At 40.7% G+C, this 19267-nt stretch overlaps 1 protein-coding gene across 1 annotated transcript in view; it reads right to left on the reverse strand.

The window, feature by feature from the left end:
- PCDH15 (protocadherin related 15) overlaps nt 1–19267 on the reverse strand; it is a 383291-nt gene that overhangs the window by 167057 nt on the left and 196967 nt on the right. The window contains exons 10-11 of the mRNA XM_042862789.1: nt 17066–17178; nt 5641–5847 (exon numbers count right to left, since the gene is read on the reverse strand). Coding sequence (XP_042718723.1) covers nt 5641–5847; nt 17066–17178 — 320 coding nt within the window. The remainder of the gene's footprint in view (nt 1–5640; nt 5848–17065; nt 17179–19267) is intronic.

The raw sequence follows: 19267 nt of genomic DNA on the forward strand, positions 1-19267 counted from the left end.
ACCCAATCACCCCAGCCCACTGGGATCAATTCTTTGCAGACAATTTATTTTTCTTTCTTATCTTCTGTTCTTTAAGGAATGATGGCGATTTGCCTTAGTTTAGAGAAGTTTATTGTTTATTATTCATCTTTCAATATTAAGACTACGTTTCAGAACTTGCATCAAATCAGGCTTTCTTTTAGTCTGATTTATTCCTTTTTTTTTTTTTTGCTGCTTTTTTTTTTTCTTTTCAAACAAATACAGGAAATTTGAGGGAAATTCACCACAAAGCAGTACTGGTTAACTGTGGTTCAGACTGCAATTCTGAAACCTTTCCAGACAATTTCACTGCTATGGAGAAGCACAGACACTTGAATGCTTCAGCAAGAGACCTTGCTCCCTTTTAAATTTCATTTGGATTTCAAGTTTCATTTGAAATATTTTAATAGATTAATGGACTTGCAATGAATCAACACAAAAGAGCAGAAGCAAGCATCTATTATGCAATACCTTTTGCAAATTGTCCCAGTTGTCCATCACACAGCAGGAGGCTGCATTAGCATTTGGTGCCACATCATTTCATAGCCCAGAAAGCCCTGGTAGTTATTCATCACACAAAACTGAAATATTAACCTTTTTCAATAATATACAAATATCACAAGCTGGGATACTTTTGGGTGTACTGCATTTTGAATCATGTAAATGAATGTTTGTCCTTAACTTATGGGTATTAGGAAAAGGTTCTTCACCAGAGTGTGGTGAGCACGGAACAAGCAGGAGATGCAGAGCCCTGTGGTCAAACCCACTTGCAATATAGATGATTTTGAGCTATCAAATGCTGAGTTTTCAGTCTCACGTATAATGTAGCATATAGCAACAACAGCAAAGAACCTTACGTGATCAAACCTGCCTTTGACATCTTGTGGTTGGAAATTTACAACCACCAGGGAAAGTGCAAGTTGAAAAGAGCACCGATAACTACTAATCTGAAAAAGCTCTGGAGGTTAATGAAGATGAAAGTCCTTCGTCCATTCCCTTGGAAAGTGCAAGAGTATCTTCTAGGAAACAGGAGAGAGTCTGAACTATTTCAAGCACAATTGATGCAGTCCCACCTCACCAGCCATGCCACAGGACTTCATTTACCTCTGCAGACCCTGTACACACAGTAGGATTTTCCTAGGCAACCACAGATGTAAAAGCCATAAGGACACATAGCTCTCAGGTGCTTGACCAGCAGTGGACTTGCAGATATGAAAACACCAGCAGCACACCACGTAGTAATAGACAGATTTATGTACTATATTCACCTGTCCACCTCTCAACCCAGCAGCAAGGCAACCCAGGTAGAAGTGGTTCTCAACCAGCTCTCCAGCTTGCAAAAATCCCTATTCTGGGTTTAGAATCATAGAATCATAGAATCACCAAGGTTGGAAAAGACCTAAAAGATCATCCAGTCCAACCGTTCACCTATTCCCAATAGCTCCCACTAAACCATGTCCCTCAACACAACATTCAGCCTTTCCTTGAACACCCCCAGGCTCGGTGACTCCACCACCTCCCTGGGCAGTCCATTCCAGTGCCTGACCACCCTTTCTGAAAAGTAATACTTCCTCATGTCCAGCCTGAATCTCCCCTGCCGTAGCTTGAAGCCATTCCCTCTGGTCCTATCACTAATGACACAAGAGAAGAGGCCGACCCCCAGCTCACTACAACCTCCCTTCAGGAAGTTATAGAGAGAAATGAGGTCTCCCCTGAGCCTCCTCTTCTCCAGGCTGAACATTCCCAGCTCCTTCAGCCTCTCCTCATATGGCCTGTGTTCCAGACCCCTCACCAGCTTTGTTGCCCTCCTTTGAACATGTTCCAGGGCCTCAATATCTTTCTTGCAGTGAGGGGCCCAAAACTGGACACAGTACTCGAGGTGCGGTCTCACCAGTGCTGAGTATAGGGGAATGATCACCTCTCTGCTCCTGCTTGCAACGCTGTTTCTGATGCAGGCCAGGATGCCATTGGCCTTCTTGGCCACCTGGGCACACTGTCGGCTCATGTTCAGCCGAGCATCAACCAACACCCCCAGGTCCATTTCCTCTACGCAGTCCTCCAGCCACACCGCCCCAAGCCTGTAGCGTCGCCTGGGGTTGTTGTAGCCGAAGTGCAGGACCCGGCATTTGGCCTTGTTGAAACTCATCCCATTGGCTTCAGCCCAGCTCTCCTGCCTGTCCAGATCCCTCTGTAGGGCCTTGCTACCCCCAGGCAGATCCACACTTCCAGCCAATTTGGTGTCATCTGCGAATTTACTGAGGGTGCACTCGATGCCCTCATCGAGGTCATCAATAAAGATATTGAAGAGGACAGGCCCCAGCACCGACCCCTGGGGAACACCACTCACGACTGGTCGCCAGCTGGATTCAACTCCATTCACCACCACTCTCTGTGCCCGGCCCTCCAGCCAGCTCCTTACCCAGCCAAGAGTGTACCCATCCAAGCCTCGGGCTGCCAGCTTCTGCAGGAGAATGCTGTGGGAGACAGTGTCAAAGGCTTTGCTGAAGTCTAGGTAGACCACATCAACAGCCTTTCCCTCATCCACCAGTTGGGTCACTCGATCATAGAAGGAGATCAGGTTGGTCAAACAGGACCTGCCCTTCACGAACCCATGCTGGCTAGGCCTGATCCCCCGGTCATCCCGCACATGCCACATGATCTCCCTCAAGACAATCTGCTCCATAACCTTCCCTGGCACCGAGGTCAGGCTAACAGGCCTGTAGCTCCCCGGATCCTCCTTACGACCTTTCTTTAAATGGGAGTCACATTGGCAAGCCTCCAGTCTTCTGGGACCTCACCAGTCAACAAGGAGCGCTGACAGATGATGGAAAGCGGCTCGGCTATCACCTCCGCCAGTTCCCTCAGAACAGTTTAGAATATGTCCATCCAACATACCAACCTGTCAGTCTCACAGACAGACCTACTCGGTTTCAGTCTTTCACTCTTCAAGTGATTAATCTTCTACATTTTTGTGAGGTCAGTGTATGTTAACAAAAGCATGTTATAAAGATGCCCTAGAACTCCAGATTTCTGCAATCAACAGCCCTTTGTGGAAATAACCAGAACTGTCTCCACACCAAAGCAAATCTGAACCAAAGGGTTTTACTAGTATTTTCATGGAGCTATAGATAAGACAAAACATTGGTATTTTAGGCAAAAGATAGCTAAAAACATCCCAATAATTTTTAATGCACATATGAATCACAGCCCTAAGAGAAGTTACCTTATTAGTAGCTCCAAAAGGACTTAGCCATGGGCACTAATTCTTATGAATTTTTTGTTGTTGCATTCAGGAAAACTGAGCTTCACACATTATACAAGTACAAACCACATTGTGTCCTATGAATATAAACATACACCTCTTACTTGCACCTTACTTATTCCTAATTGAAGCAATCTACAAGCTCTTGTTACTTTGGTCCAACAACAGAGCCCCCTGATTTTAACAAAAGCAATGCTGAAGAAGAGTATTTCACATATAGCAACAGCAGTCATTAGCAATGCCTGCTGTTGGCTGCCAACGCACTTGTTCCTTAACTTTCATACCGCCCCTAAGAATCACAGCATCCTTTGAGTTGGAAGGAACCCTAAAAGGTCATGTAGTCCAACTCTCTGGCAATGAACAGGGACATCTGCAGCTAGATTAGGTTGCAGAAAGCCTGGTTCAGCCTGACCTTGAATACCTCCAAGGATGGGGCATTCACCACATCTCTGGGCAATCTGTGCCAGTGCTTCACCAAGATTATTGTAATAGACTTTTTCCTTATATCCAGCCTAAATCTTCCTCCCCAAGAACGCTTCCCCTTGTTCTGCCACCACAGACCATGCTAAAAAGTCTGTCCTCCCTTTCCTGTAGCTCCCCTTTAAATATTGAAAGGCTGCTCTCAGGTCACCTCTCAACCTTCTCCAGGCTGCACAGCCCCAGCTCTCTCCGCCTATCCTTATAGGAGAGGTATTCCATTCGTTGGATCATTTTTGTTGCCCTCCTCTGGTAGTACTCCAACAGGTTCACATCTCTCCTGCACTGAGGACTCCACATCTGGACTCAGCACTCCAGGTGAGGCCTCACCAGCACAGAGTAAAGGGGCAGGATCACCTCCTTTGACCTGCTGGCCATGCTGCTTTGGATGCAGCCCAAGATATGGTTGGCTTTCTGGGCTGCGAAGGCACATTGCTGACGCATGTCCAGCTTTGCATCCACTGGTACCCCCAGGTCCTTTTTGGCAAAGCTGTGCTCCATCCTCACATTCCCTAACTTGTACTAATAGTGGGGGTTGCCATGACCCAGGTGCAAGACCTTGCACTTGGATTTGTTGAACCACATGAGGCTCTCCTGGGCCCATTGCTTGAGCCTGTCTAGGTCTCTCTGAACACACAGCTGAACACACAGCTTGGTGTAATCAGCAAACAATTTACCAAGTTGCAGGCATTGGTGTAGAAACACTGCAGCTGGGTAGTTGGTCATGTCACCTTCTTGGAAAGTAACTCCTTAGTTCCTTTGAAGTATTTAGCTTTAGCCTCTCTTTTTTCTTCATCATAACATGCAGCTGGTTGAGGGCCTCCATTAGCACCTTATCCCTCTAACTTACCTCTGTCGCCTGTCGTCTTGTCATGTGCAGGCTCACCACCACTCCCTTCTCCCTTCAAACCTAGTTTAAGCCCTATCAGTGACTCCAGACAAATCCTGGGTCAGAATTCTTTTTCCCCTATGACCAAGGTGGATCCCATCAGCTGCCATTGGGCCATGCGCTGAATCAACTGCCCAATGGTTGAAAAAGCCAAAATTTGTCCGGTGGCATTAGCCTCTTCACTATGTATTTATCAGATGGGTCCCCCTGGTCTTCTCAGTATCCCTCCTTGGCACTGAAGGGATAGAGGGGAACATGACCTGTTCTCTCGTTCTGCCTACTGCTAAACTATAAAAATCTCTAGAAACCGTAAGCCTACAGCTCAGCTTCCTTTAGGTATCCACAGATAACAACAGAACAGAAACAAAACAAAAAAGTAAAGATGACTGCTGGAGAGACAACAGTAAATAGGGCAAAAGGAAACACCAACAAATAAAAGATATGATAGCATCAACATTTGGACCAGAAGAAAAGACAGTCATACAGACTTTGCATGATTACTATCTGGTTTACAACTCTTTTGGACATGTTCAATTTTAACCATGAAAGATGATAGTATCAAAACCTGAGCTGAGGAAAGAACAAAATGAGCACTTAGCCTCCTTTTTTCTTGTTCCTCATCTTATGAATTGTGCATGGAATTAATAATTCCTTCCATTTTGAGTTTCTCTTTCTCATTTCCTCATACACTGTGGAAGATCTACCCTTCTCATGAAATGCATTTCTTCTCCAATTTGCGCTATGCACCCATTTTTAACAGAAGGCAGTTAAGCATAGCTAGGCAAAAACAAAGAAAGTTAGCTTCCCAGTTCATGATCACTTTAAAATCCATTTGAACTCAATGAAAAGAAATCCACATAATAGTAAATAGAAGTTTTTTTTAAAAAAACTGTTAAGCTTTCAATAAAAACGTGAAAAAAAAATCCAGGAAACACTAGCATGAGAATATTTAAGTTTTTATTTAAGACTAGAAGTTTCTTATAGAGCGACATACCTCCTCAACATCGTTGTCCAACACTGTGATTTGCAATGGAGAGGTCAGATTCCGGCTATCTGAGATGGTTGTTCCCACTGGGGAGGATTCAAGGATAAAGCCCTCGTATGTAGATTTTGTAAAGTAAGGTTTCTGATTGTTCTCATCAAGGACTTCAATATGCAAATTGGCAAAGGCAGGAAGAGGATGGCCGTTGTCTTGTTCAGCCTAAAAAATAACAGAAAGCTCATCTGTCAAAGGATCTCACAGACAGTGAAGTAAAATTATGAACAATTACTAACCAGTGTTGGCTTGCTTTTATTCATTACAATCCAGTTGCACATCACATAGATCACTGTGTTATGAGATTTTGCAACGGGAAATAAAGAAATGCCAATGACAAATTACATAGGCTGTAAGAACGATAATAGTTTCAGTTACAGTAATCTCTACAGTCAAAATAAAACTCAGAAGCTATACAATACACACATGGAATCTTTCCTCACAGTATTAAGAGTTTGGGAAAATCCAGAAAGGAAGAAAGAAAATTGGAAACTGCTGACTCTGTACGACATAATTTGCACCTACAACATCAGCAAGAGAGTTAAGCCAGAATATAATAACAGTAGCTGTGGATATAGAGTTCTTGCTATGGATTTCTGGGTATGACACTTTCTTTTCCTCACACACCCATCTTTATAATGGTAACAGGAATTTTAATTTTATCTTTGTGTATTTAAAATGTCAAGCAAGATCACTCCTTTCTATTACTACTTGTCACCTTCCAACAGCCATGCCTCCCCTCCTGAGTATGAGTCACTGGTAGTTTCACTTGATCTACTGTTATTTTCAAACTTCCTACATACAAAAGCACTATTTTCTCCTTCCAGCATGCAAATCCACTATGTTTGGATGGATTTACTCTTTTTTTCCAGTGACTACCTATGATCAATTAAAGCAAATACAAGCATGGAAGGCAGAAGACAGGTAATTTGTTCTTCAATTTATAAAAGGCAAACCAATTTTAATTACAGTACTGCTCACAACTCCGCAAAAAGACAACAGCAGAGTACTGTCAGTCTCACACTCCTACAGCTTTATTTTCAACATCTGTAGGTAAGCAGAACCCAACATTGCAATAGTAGTGCTATATCTTTCTGCAGGCATGGGAAGTCTGTAGTATAACAAAATGTTGAAGAGTTAAATATTTCTGAAGAGACAGAGCAGTCCCTAATCCATTATTAACTATACTTACAGTTTGCAGAGATTTTATTTTCGTTCTGGTATTTTGCCTGTTACAGGTAATTCCTTGTTTTTTTAAATCCTCATTTCTTAAGTCCAACACCTTAGGAGCCTCCTTCTGGAAACCCACAGTTTTTATTCCAGCAACAATTTACTTTTTCTTTCCTCTTTAAACTGTTCTGTTTCTTACATTTTCTTTGGTCTAACAAATGTTAATTCGATACAGAGCTCTGCTTTGTTTACAGAGGAATTATAGTTGAAATAGTATGAATAACAGAACAAAAATACAGTTTATGATGAACACTGCAATTTGAAGTAAAAAAAAAAAAAGTGTAAATATCAAAATTTTGCTCAATAATTAATAAGAAACTCATTCAGAAGACTCAGCAAGAATGTATTTTCCACTTGGTAGAGACGAGTAACAATGAGACAGTCAGAGATTTAAAGCAACTCCCAACCTGCTTCTACATGGCTATTTTCTTACTGCCAAGGTGAGATCTGGCAAGTGGGTCATGCATAACCAGGCACTGCCATCTGAAATTAATGAATCTTTTCTGACAGGGTTATGTTTGGCTAAAGAAAGAAAACCCTATTGAAGAAATTGCAAGTTCTGCTGATTACTTCACTAGTAGATCAAAATTTCAGTAATCAGGTGCAGGAGGTGACATACTGTTCTTCGTATGTGTTTCAGATGGTCCAAGTAGAGGTGACCACTGTGATGTCAGAAGAGCTATGTTATTCCCCAAAAGAACATGCTTCACTGACAAAATGACTCACCCTTCAAACCAACCAAAGGTGGATATTCTATGAACAAGTGGGCTCGCATTTCTGCAATGAAGATGGCTTAGCTTGATGATATGCAATCGTAAGGAGGCATTAATAGAGAAAAAAAGAACAAGTGTGCTGTGAAGCCCTGTCGATACTAATCCATACTGAAATGAAGACTTAAGATTCTCACAGTCAGTAAACGTATCTTTAAGATAACAGCAGGTACCTTCACGCTACCATCAAGATTCACAGAATTAAGACTCAGGCAACTTCTGCTTTAGATAGGTGAATAAAAAAAGAAAAAAAAGGGCAAAGTAATGCAAAAAGTATTAGATTACTCATTCGTTACATATTATATATTTATTACCTATTGTGTATGTTTTATACTGAAACATCATCAACTTTACTTATTCAAAGCACTGGACAAAGCAGTTCACTGAAAGAGGAAATGAAAGCAATGCAATAGACTCTCTGAATCTACTGGAACACCACAATCATTCCTTCCATCAGACGTTCAAACCCTACCTGCAAGGACAGCGGTAGCATGGAGGCAATGAAGTGCTGCCATACCCGTTCAGCCTCAGGCTGTGCCCACCCGTTCAGCACTCAAGGAAGTTCATGTTATGCCAATCCAGATCAGAAATGAGAATTCTGTCGCACTCTGTGAGCTCTGACTACCCTAATGCTGGGGTTACCAAATACCTGACATCAGGTACCAGTCCTGCTACTCTTAGGACCAATCTGATCTCTAAAAACAATTTTATCATGCTCTGGACAAAGAAAAGCTTTGCTACAATTAAGAACCACCAGTCTTTCCTTCTTTTCACAACTACCTGCAGTTGAGTCCCCAGTCATTTGCTTTTTACTATCACAATCTTCTTAAATTCCCTGAATGATTCAATACTGTTATGCAACAAAACACTTAAGGTGCTTTCCTTATGCTATTCCAGCCTAAGCCTGTTATATCTGCACTGACCAGGTTAGCTTCTGGATATTGCTTCTTCAAAACTGTGATCAAATCATTGCTTTTTTTTTTTTTTTTTTTTTTTTCTGCAGGACATGGCATGCGAGATGCACAAATAATTTAAAATGATATATTTGGACTCACTTTTGCTACTGGGTATTCCTGAAATATCCAGAAGCAGATATAAAACTTCTTCGATGGATAAATATAACTTCAAATTTTTATCCTCTATCAGATCTTTTAAAAAAAGAAAAACAACATGCAACATTCATGGTTTACATGGAAATAACTGCATACAGTAACATTATGTCTATTTTTTCTGATTCAGCAGTAATGACACCTGTTTATGCCAACATCCAACTTTGTAGGCTACCACTGACATGGAATTTGAAAAATATCTGCATCCTCACGCATTCTATGACAAAAATTGCCACACACACACACACACACACAAAATATATATATATATTTGAAAAGGATATCTTAAAAATTGAACTTGGGTTTCTCAGAAAGATTAAAAAAAAAAGGTTCCATTGCTATTAGATATCAATACTGGTTTTAGATTTGATACATCCATTAAGGCACGCTGAAAATGAGCCACACTGCACTTCACCATTAAACAACACCAGTATAAACAACAGGCTGCCACAGACACCAGTGGAGACCAACAAGAGGGGTACTGCCTGGCTGGCACCCCACCTATCTGTACACCCTGTCAGCTGGGTCAGCTTTTTGGTGTGGGGTACAAGCATCTCAGTGAGAACCACAAACACGTAATTCTGCTGCCATAATTGCCCTTAAGCCTTGCTCTCATCTCCTTTTCATCAAAATGCTCTGAGCAGCCACTGGTTATACCCTAGCATTTTGCACAGCACAGCAAAAGAAGGAAAAGCCTCTGGGAAACACGTGAGAGCCCACTGGAAAAGCTATAATTTGCAGAAAAGTGGGCAGGCCATTCTCTGTTTAGCACAAGAACAAGGGAAGAGCCCTGGAACTTCAGACATTCAAACTTAAACTTGACTTCCAGCTGTGAAGAAGACGGAAACATTATAAAGCATTTAAACCAATATAATTGAAAAAGAGCAGTCAGCACAGGAAAAGGAAGGTCAGGTCTGAAAAGCTTAATTTTAATTTGTATGTTTAAAGCGCATGACTGAATTGGGAAATAAAGGTGAACGTTGGGACGTAATTTATCTAGATTTAGGGTAAGGATTGTATATCACACACTGGATTAACATACAAGGTCAGAAAGTACGGCATAAGGAACGAGCTACTGAAATGGATTAAAAATTGGCTTAAGGACAAGCAGAACCAAATATCTTTGGAACACAGAAGAAGTTTGACTTTACTGTCAGTGAAGCTTGTCATGTGGCAGTGAAATGATATTGGCACATAATGTGTCTAGACAGCACATTTTAAAAATCCCAAAATACACATTTTTATTTCACGTGTCAAGGGTAACAGGCTTCAATGACAGAATGCAATGCTTTAAGTGAACAGTAATACTTCTAGCTGACCATCTTTTCACTAAATAAAACTTTCTTCCTCTACAAAATTAAAGAAAATGCCAACTACAAAATTATAAGTGATGGATGGAATTTGAAACAGCAACCATTAAAGAAATCCTGTTTACAGCAGAGAGAAAGCGCAGCTATTTCTGCTAATGAAACACATTACAGAGTTTGCCATTTATGGATTTTAATATTTCTGTTGCTCTGTGCATAACGACGTAGAATTTGTGGTCAATCTTAACTCACAGTCACTGGTCTTGTCTGCAATTAAATGCTCTGAATATAAGCAAACACACTCACCACGCTAAACTGCTACTAAAAGGCTATTTTCAGTATGCAAGTGTTAACTTTGGGGAAAGCCTGGTTTCTCAATTACGATATTAGTGTCATGGAAAGGTCTTAGGAAGCATTTTCCTGCCTCTATGCTATTCACAAAAAACTAACCCTGCACTCAGCTTTTCATTTCCACAACTCTTGTCACTGTATTACATACAAGACATAAAAAGTCCACCTCAAAGAGAACAGAAATTTCCAGATTACTTGGACATGGTACACTTCTGCTACAGCAATAAGTCAGCAGAAGTAATTGAATACTGAGTTCACGTAAGAGATGAACTTTTGAAAAGCCAATTTAAAACACAGTTATTGTACTTAATACCTACAGGAGATGCACAGCAGTTCAGCCAAACTAATGACTCTGTAGATTTCATCGTTGTCAGGAAGTGCACTGACCAACTCTTTAATGAAAAACCATTTCTTCCATTCTTTTTCTAATCTGTCGCTGAGAGCACAAAAACATTCTCATTTGTTCAGCTCGGGATCTATTTTGAGGCAGAGCAATCACCCTGCTTCCCATTATAGCTGATACATCTCTAATGTTGTGTGAGAATGGCAGAAGAGAATATCTTCAGCTGCATTCCAAAGAGAGAGACAAAAGCAAAGCAGTTCCAGAACAAGGGCAACACATTTTTGGAAGATCCTACTGGTCACGTGGGCTATATTTTATATTCCGCTTTGCACTGAAGAGGAACTTGAGAGAAAACAGCCAAAGTCACTATTTACGAAGACAAACATTTTAACATACAGGTTACTTTCTAGTGACCTCTTCAATAACAGAGACTATGAAGGTTTTTTTGTTTCTGGTTTTTAAAGCTGTCATCTGTTGCAGCCCTCACATGTAGCTCGGACTGCTGAATCTTCATAATCGTGTATGATTAAGCTACAATCACACTGATTAAACCGTACATGGGAGGCTTTATTCTTTCTGCCAAAATTCCTATTTGCCACCATTGTATGATGCAGGAGAACAAAGAAGTATAAGAATACAACCTCTTATGTGCAGGAGATTAGATTTTTCAAGATAGATTTTTCAAGACAGAATTGCCCAGGTTGGAAAAGACCTTAAAGATCACCAAGTCACACCTTAAACTAACCATACTACCTAACTCTAACAACCCTCCACTAAATCACATCCTTGAGCACCACATCCAAATGGTTTTTAAACACACTCAGGGATACGCTGGAAGAGAGGTACAGCGACAGCTACTTTGAGCAAAGTGATGACTGAAAGTCAGCAAATAAATGGTGCCAAGAGATCAATACAGGACAAGAAGAATTGGAGGCTGATATTAGAAAAACTACCAAACACTGGAATCAGATGTTTAAGCAATAAATAAATAAATAAATGTCCGTTCAGGACTTTTTAGTGAGGCTCAAGGGATTGTTGTCTCTCTGCCTGCTACCACTGTGTTTTCTTCTGATGTTTTTTCAAATTCTTAATAAAAGAACATTAGAAGAACAACAAAACTTGATCAAATCAATAAACCATGCAGTGCAACATCACAGCTGCAAGCAGCAACCAAAGAAGCCAAGAGAGAAACGTAAGCAGCTCCTGTTTCTTAAACGGGAAGTTCTCTGAGTTTCTCTGAGGGCTGTTCTTCCACAAACCTGCCTGGGCTCCCTTTAAGCCCATGCCAACCTTCAGCCCCGCACAGCTGCCTGTCAAAGCACTCTGCAGACAAACTGCATCAGATGAACAACCTCCTTCTGTTTTCAACTTGCAACCTGCTTGTGTCATTTGACAACTTTTCCCTCTTGCATCGCAGAAATGAGCTACTGAATCCTGTTCACTCTCAGAATTACATTATATTTCATGCCTTTCTACCGTGTTCCTTCCCTCCAATTTGAAACTCCTTTAATTCTGGCCTATCCTTTCAGTGACAGAGACCAGAGCTGCACACTGCAGTCAAGACAGTCCACACATCCTTGGCCTATAGATAACTGCAGTGATTCTCCCTTGTTCTGTTCTCCCTTTTTCCTAATAATTTCTAATAGCCAATTTGCTTTTTCTTGACAGCCACAGATCACTGAGCCAACCTTCACTTTCAGTTATCAGTTACAGAGCCAATATCTCATTCCCAAGCCAGGGGAGATTCTATCACTTTGTGCATAACGATCATTTCTGACTTGTTTCACCCCATTTTTAGCTATGCAGAATTTTATCACTCATTTTATCATCTGTTTAGTTCTTCTCACACGAAGTCCACAGAAGTATCTTGGCAGGCTGAAGAAAGGAACAGATGGGAATGTCATCATATCAAAAAGAAAAAAGGGAAATGCCAAGTTCTGCACATGGGGAGGAACACCTCAAGTACTTGTTAGGAGACAGCCAGCTGGAAAACAGCTTTACAGAGGGGGGACCTCCTGGATGAACTGAACAACACGCCCTCAGAAAAGCCATGCTGCATTAAGAGAAGTGCTGCCAGCAGGCTGCATGCTGCTTAGCATTGGTGAGGCATCTGGAGATCACTCCTGTGCAAAAACTAACACACAGATTCCTGCACTTAAGCACAAGAAGAGACCCAAATATTGGGCCAGGTTGCCCTGAGGTTGGAGCATCTCCAGCCTGGCAAGTACTGAGCCTCATTCACATTGCAGGGGAGCTGAAATGGTCAGTCTCCAGAGATGCTTGCCAATCTTTACATTTCTGATGTTGTGTAGTAGCTGAAATTCACAATAAACATTGTTATTTACCCTTAGAGATCATTCCCAATGTTCTTAAGAAGGGTTCTAAGCCCAGAGTTGTCCTCGGTGACTTATCCTTTGAAACTGCTCAGTGCCTTGCCCTCTGCACCTCCTAGAGTGAGAAGCATCCTCTAAGCATCTCTCTCTGCTTTCAACTCCACTCTGAAAACAAGTCTTTGTTTAATGAGTACATCAAACAAAACACGGCATACATGCACACCCTGCCTTCAGAGTGCCCACATCCACTAGAGATCACTGGCGAACACCCAGCCCTTCTCATACAATGCACTGACCTGCTACAGCCTCCACACACCATTAAGATGGAATTTGGTCTGGCTGATAGTGGGGCTCATCTCTACACGCATACCCCAAGCAAGCAAGTACAACTTCCTTATACAAACTTCCTGTCCCCAGTTACAGCCCATATAAATGCCACTGCCAACCAGGCAGGAAGAAAAGAAAGCCTTCCAAAACTTGGAAATCACACTCCACTCAGAGATTCAAGCCTGGCGAGCACACAGAAGAAATATAACTGTTGCAAAGTTCAACATCACCACTTGCAGAATAGGACCCCAAACCAATTTCTTTGTAATGTTGGAATTTCTAAGTCTGTTCAGCTCTGACATCTTGCATTGACCTTCTGCTACTGCTGAAACAACAAGCAAACACAATCTCACTACAGAATTGTTTCTATGGCATTATCTGCAATGGGGTTAATGACAGTCTGACTGAAATGCCATCTGGGGAAAATGGATTTTTGAGGCAGGTATGCAAGATTTGGAAAACATTCCGTAGGGATATTCTTGAAGACAATCTGCACAGCTGCCACACAGTGTAGAAGAGTACTTCTGCTACTGACTATGTTGAGAAGGCACAAAAAAAACCCCATGCGACTGACATAAAGCCATTCCTTTTCATAAGAGCCTGTTCCCTAAGAACAATAAAATCTTCACAACCCAGAAAAAGCTTTGTTAAAAAGGTAAGCTACAAATGTTAATTGAGGCTTGGAACTTACTCCCCACTTCCCTTTATAAAAAATGGACTATAATTCTCTGGGTATGATCTTGCAACCAGCTCCTTGTCCGGCAAACAAGACACCCATCAAATCCAAATCTTTTCAATGCAAACAGAAGGATGTTGTGGGGGCACTGTGTCAAAGGTCTTGCTGAAGTTCAGAGAGATGACATCAGTGGCTACTCCCTTGTTCACTGATGCAGTTAGGCCATGGTACACGGTTTATTTTTTGCTCTGCAAGTAGTCATGATGTTTTCAGTGAATCACCAAAAACTCATGCTGATCTGGCAGTCCTTGTAATCTGACCACTTATCTTCATCCAGCTCTGAAAGCCATACAAGTCCCCAGGAATAAATGACCGCTCACCATGAATGTATGTATCAAAATATGACCTCATACAGGTGTGACAAATTCCTCTGTGTGTAGCATTTTTTTTTTATTAGTATTTCATGAATTGTGTAAGCACACCTAGTCTTCAGCCACCCACTCATTTCACAAGTCGATTTTAATATCCTGCTAGGTTAGATTTTTGTCTGATTGATAAATAACTGATGTTCAAATAGGAAAGGAACAAAGTGCATCAACTTGGCTAGTTTTCCTGTTTGTTCCCTGATGTACACATGTAAAAATCAACAACATAAGTCAACCCTCCCAACTCCTACTTTTCTAAGCTCGTGACAACATGCATGTAGTTTCACCTCTATAGCACAACAGTCATGTTCTTTCCAGAAAGATGATCATTCTTTCCAAGCAGCTATATATCCCCTTCTAAAAGCAAATGCAAAGTTAAAAGCAGAAGTGAGGTTAACTTTACTTTGGAATAAACTTATTACATATCTTCCTGTTACAATTTTTTGTCTTCCAGGAGAAAGAGCAGCTGTAATGACAATGCTGAGGAAATGTACTTTTAATTGGTTTGTTATTTTATTGAGGATCTCAGCAGATGCTTAAAGCAAGGCTGCATTCACAGGCTTACACATTTGGAGTTAAGGAGGTCTCACATACAGTATGCTTTTTGTTGCAGTATTAGTGGCACTGGAAAGCCCTTTCAGGTTCAAAACACTAAATCCACCTGTTTCTTATGACAGCCTTACAGTTGCCATATGGAAATGCAAATGGGAAAGACAAAGAGTGCATATTTAGAAAAAGTCCCCACTGCTCTGCAAGGAACAGAAGCAACAGGAATTTCCATGGGATAGCCAGAAAGTTTTCTACCTTACTATAAAACACCTGGAGATAGCTAGAAGGATGAAAACCAGTCGTTCTTATTAAGAAATCCAGCTTTCTCACTTGTCTCCCTATTTTAGAATTAAACATTTACCAGCCATCCAGTTTTAATGTTAAAAAAAAAAAAAAAAAAATCAGCACACCAATTTCCTATCCATCTTGCCTCATGTATTCTACAATGTATTGACTCAACTGCCTGTTTCTTTTTGCTTTTTTTCCTTTTTATTTTGGAAGCCAAAAAAAAACCCAACAAAAACCACAACTGATCTCCTGATATCAGAGGGAATATTTTAAGAATTACATTCAGCAAGTTGTGCAAAACCAGTGTATTCTATGTTTAAAGAGAAGCCTAACTCGTGTATATTTACTGAGTCTTCTACACCTGTGTTTACTCATCCATCGCAGTGACAGTAGAACTGTGCAGCAGAAAGTAAGGGCAAAAATGGATTACAGAAGGTTCAAACTGCAAATTATTTCACTCTAAGCATACGCAAAGCTTTGTGCTTGGATGCACAAATGCAATAATCAAGAATTAAAAAGTTATTCAAAATGCCTCTATTGCTTCTCTTCTGCCACTCTATAACCACATGTTCCTCTGAATATACAGGAAGTACATTATTGAATTTATTATCATCTTCCCAGAAAAACTGCTCTTTTGTGCTTAATAAATGCTCTGAGACAAGGAAAGAAACAATTCCTACAAGATGCAAATGTACCACACTGCAGTCAGGAAAGTCCACTCTTCGTTCTACATAAAATACAATGAAAAAGCAGGGGTTTGCTTGAGTATTTATAAATCAATACTGCAGTCTTCACTCTCTTATTTGCTCCTCTTTACCAACAAACACAGCAAAACCTACACAATTTTCTGCGTCCTTAGACAACAGTTTTAAGGATAATCCAAGACTGTCTCCGAAAGAACCAAACGTAACTCTGCTCTGCTGCAATTAGAAGACATCTTTACTGAACTGATTTTTAGAGTCGCAGCAGAAAAGTTTGTATCTTTGCTTTAACAGAAATTAATTCTGCATTTAACAAGTTTAGCAATTAAATATTAATATCATCACCCCGATTCTTTTTCTCTTGTCAAATTAGCAAAGAAAGCATCTAATACTGAAATTATTCTACACTTCCAAAACTTGCAGTAACCAGACGAAGATTTGTTCTGAGATGTTCTGTAAGGGCACACTCTTCACACTGCTTTCATTTGGGTCAGTCAAGAGCTGCACTGTCACTGAATCAGACTATAAAAACCAGGAGAGTGGTATATACAAAAAAGAGAGGAGCCCAACTTCTCACATCCCATCAACATATGGAGGTACTCCTATGTTCAGTACAGAGACAATTATCTGTATCTATGAGATTCTCTAGCATGGGATGTGAACTGGAGAATACATGAAATATAAAAAGAATGCATTCTCAAGATTACTGATTTAATAAAGAACCAACATACAAGTGGTACTTACTTGGCTCGTATGGCATCAACATAACATTAAATGCAACAACTCTAACATGACTCAATCTCTTTTCAAAAATGCCTCATAGCCTTCTCCTCTGTGATGGAGATAATTAACTGACGATAATTTTTAAAAAATCCAAGAAAGAAAAGCAGGACCCTCTTCCATTTTCTCACTTCCATTTTTGTCACTAGGCAGTTCTCAAAAGCGTATGGAACTAAGAATGTAGTCAAAATTACCTTAATAACCAAGTCAAACTTCTGGTGCAAATCCCTGTTTATTGGCTTCAGGAGAGTGAGTTCAGCTGTTGTGAGGTTCATATGGAAATACTGTGGATAATCCTCGGGAGTACCTGCCAAAAAACAACACGGGGATTTGAGCAAATCTGAAAGATACAGTTAAACAATATATCTTACTCATTAGTCATCAAAGAAACAAAATCCAATCTTGTTTTATAGGAGTAAAACACCTCATAATTTGTACATGTGGCTTTACAGTCCTACAAGCAGTATGCCTTTAATCATATCGCCATTTCTTTACTCCCTGTAGTTGTGAAGGTTCTTGCCAACTGTGAATGCCCCAGCAGTTAATAACAGCAGGACCACAACTACACCCTCAGTCAATGACAGTTCTGCTACTCAGGTTCCAGGAGATATGTACACATGCAGTCAGCTAAGAGGACATACAGAGAAATGAGCCTGCACTGCAAATCTTCTTCCATCTGCCACACTCCTCAAACCCACCTTTGCTAAACATGAAGGATGTTACCACTAAGCCCAAGACAGCCATTCAACTATTTGAGGACAGATGAGATGATGATTTCAGTCACAAGTTTCTCAAAGAAAACACAGCAAAATTTAGCAACCGTAGAGTATTAATTGCCAGAGGGGGATGAAGTCAGACATGGTTCAGCAACAGTTTCTTGACTACCTGATAGTAAAGCACATTTTTCCTAAAAGATTAAGGTCTGTTCTGTCCTTGCTTGTCTATCAGCAAACTTCATCAACCTACCATAGTCATATGCAATGTCCCATTTCATTTGGGTTCCAAAAGCCACAGTGTAGTGCAGATGTCTCAGTAAGTCCCCTAAGCTCACGGGTCACTGTATCTTAAAGCAGCCCCAAGAACAAGACAAATACTGTCACACCATACCCCCAGCACTGTGTAACAGGCTGTAACATTTAACATGAAAAAGAACACTTCAATGATAAATGATGCTGTTATTGTTCACTTTTGAAGTAGAATGATTAGAAACTGCTTTTAGAAAGACTGTAGCTTTCCCAGGAGACAGATTATTGCCCAGATTCATGGGCAATAATTTAATTTGCACATCATGATATGATATCCATTTGCTTTATCGTGTGTGGGTATATTTATCATAGAATCACATACAGGGAGACATCACAGAATCCTCCACACATATCTCATAGAACTGTATATATATATAGGCACACACGTCCCACAAATATTCAGTGAATTCTGTGTATATATCAGTACCAGACTGGAGAGTAGTAGCAGGAACAACAATAGGGCCACCACCTCCACATTTAATCCTAGACCAGGCCTGGCCTGGAACACCTCCAGGGATGAGGCATCCACAAGCTCTCTGGGCAGATAATTTTTCTTTAACACCACCAATGTAAGTGCAGGGTTTCTAGGTCCAGGTCCTTTTTTACACTCCTTTCAATTTCAACTCCTAATTAACAAAACAGATTTTTTAGGAACATGGGACAGATAACAAATTACTGTAACCTTAGGAGGCTGCATTTCATATGGGTTGATACTGATGCTGAAAATTGAAGAATGAAGGAGTAAATCCAAAAAGCCACTAAGAAAGAAGAAAGTGAGGTTCCTAAAAAGACAACCAATAAACAAGGGAGGATGGAGATGACTTTAAGAAACACTAAAATGATGTACAGTACAGAAAGTGAAGCTAATATTGTAAAAGGATAACAGGAAATAATCTAGGAGAAAAAAACCCACAACACTTAAAGGAGAAAAAGAGAGCAAGGAGGATGATCAGAAAATAACAGATTCAAGCATAATACAGCTGGAATATCTAAATCCTAACCAATGATGCCTGCTCAATTGCTGCCTAGCACAGGAAGACTCCAAAGAACAGAAAGCCTTAAGGTTTGAAAGGAAGTTTTCCAAGAAAACACACAAGAATATCTGCACCCTGACAGAGCAGAGCAAACCTTAGCCCATGTTGTTGCTTGATCTGTTTCCAGAAAGGAGGAACTGCCTACTGCAGATATAAGTAAATGATCATGCAGGACAGGGGAATGGCCACCATGTGAAGAGTGCTTGTAGGTCTGATGTTCTTGGAACTGGATGAAGGTTTCACTGTGCAGTTTGCTGCCTGACAGGCAAATGCAGAGAGAAATCACTGGAAATACTGCTGTATTTTTCAGCTCTTGATATTTGAAAACAGAAACTAG

The sequence above is a fragment of the Lagopus leucura genome, unplaced genomic scaffold, assembly GCF_019238085.1.
Source record: "Lagopus leucura isolate 7727_CA_CO unplaced genomic scaffold, USGS_WTPT01 Super-Scaffold_739, whole genome shotgun sequence".
NCBI classification, from domain to species: Eukaryota; Metazoa; Chordata; class Aves; order Galliformes; family Phasianidae; genus Lagopus; species Lagopus leucura.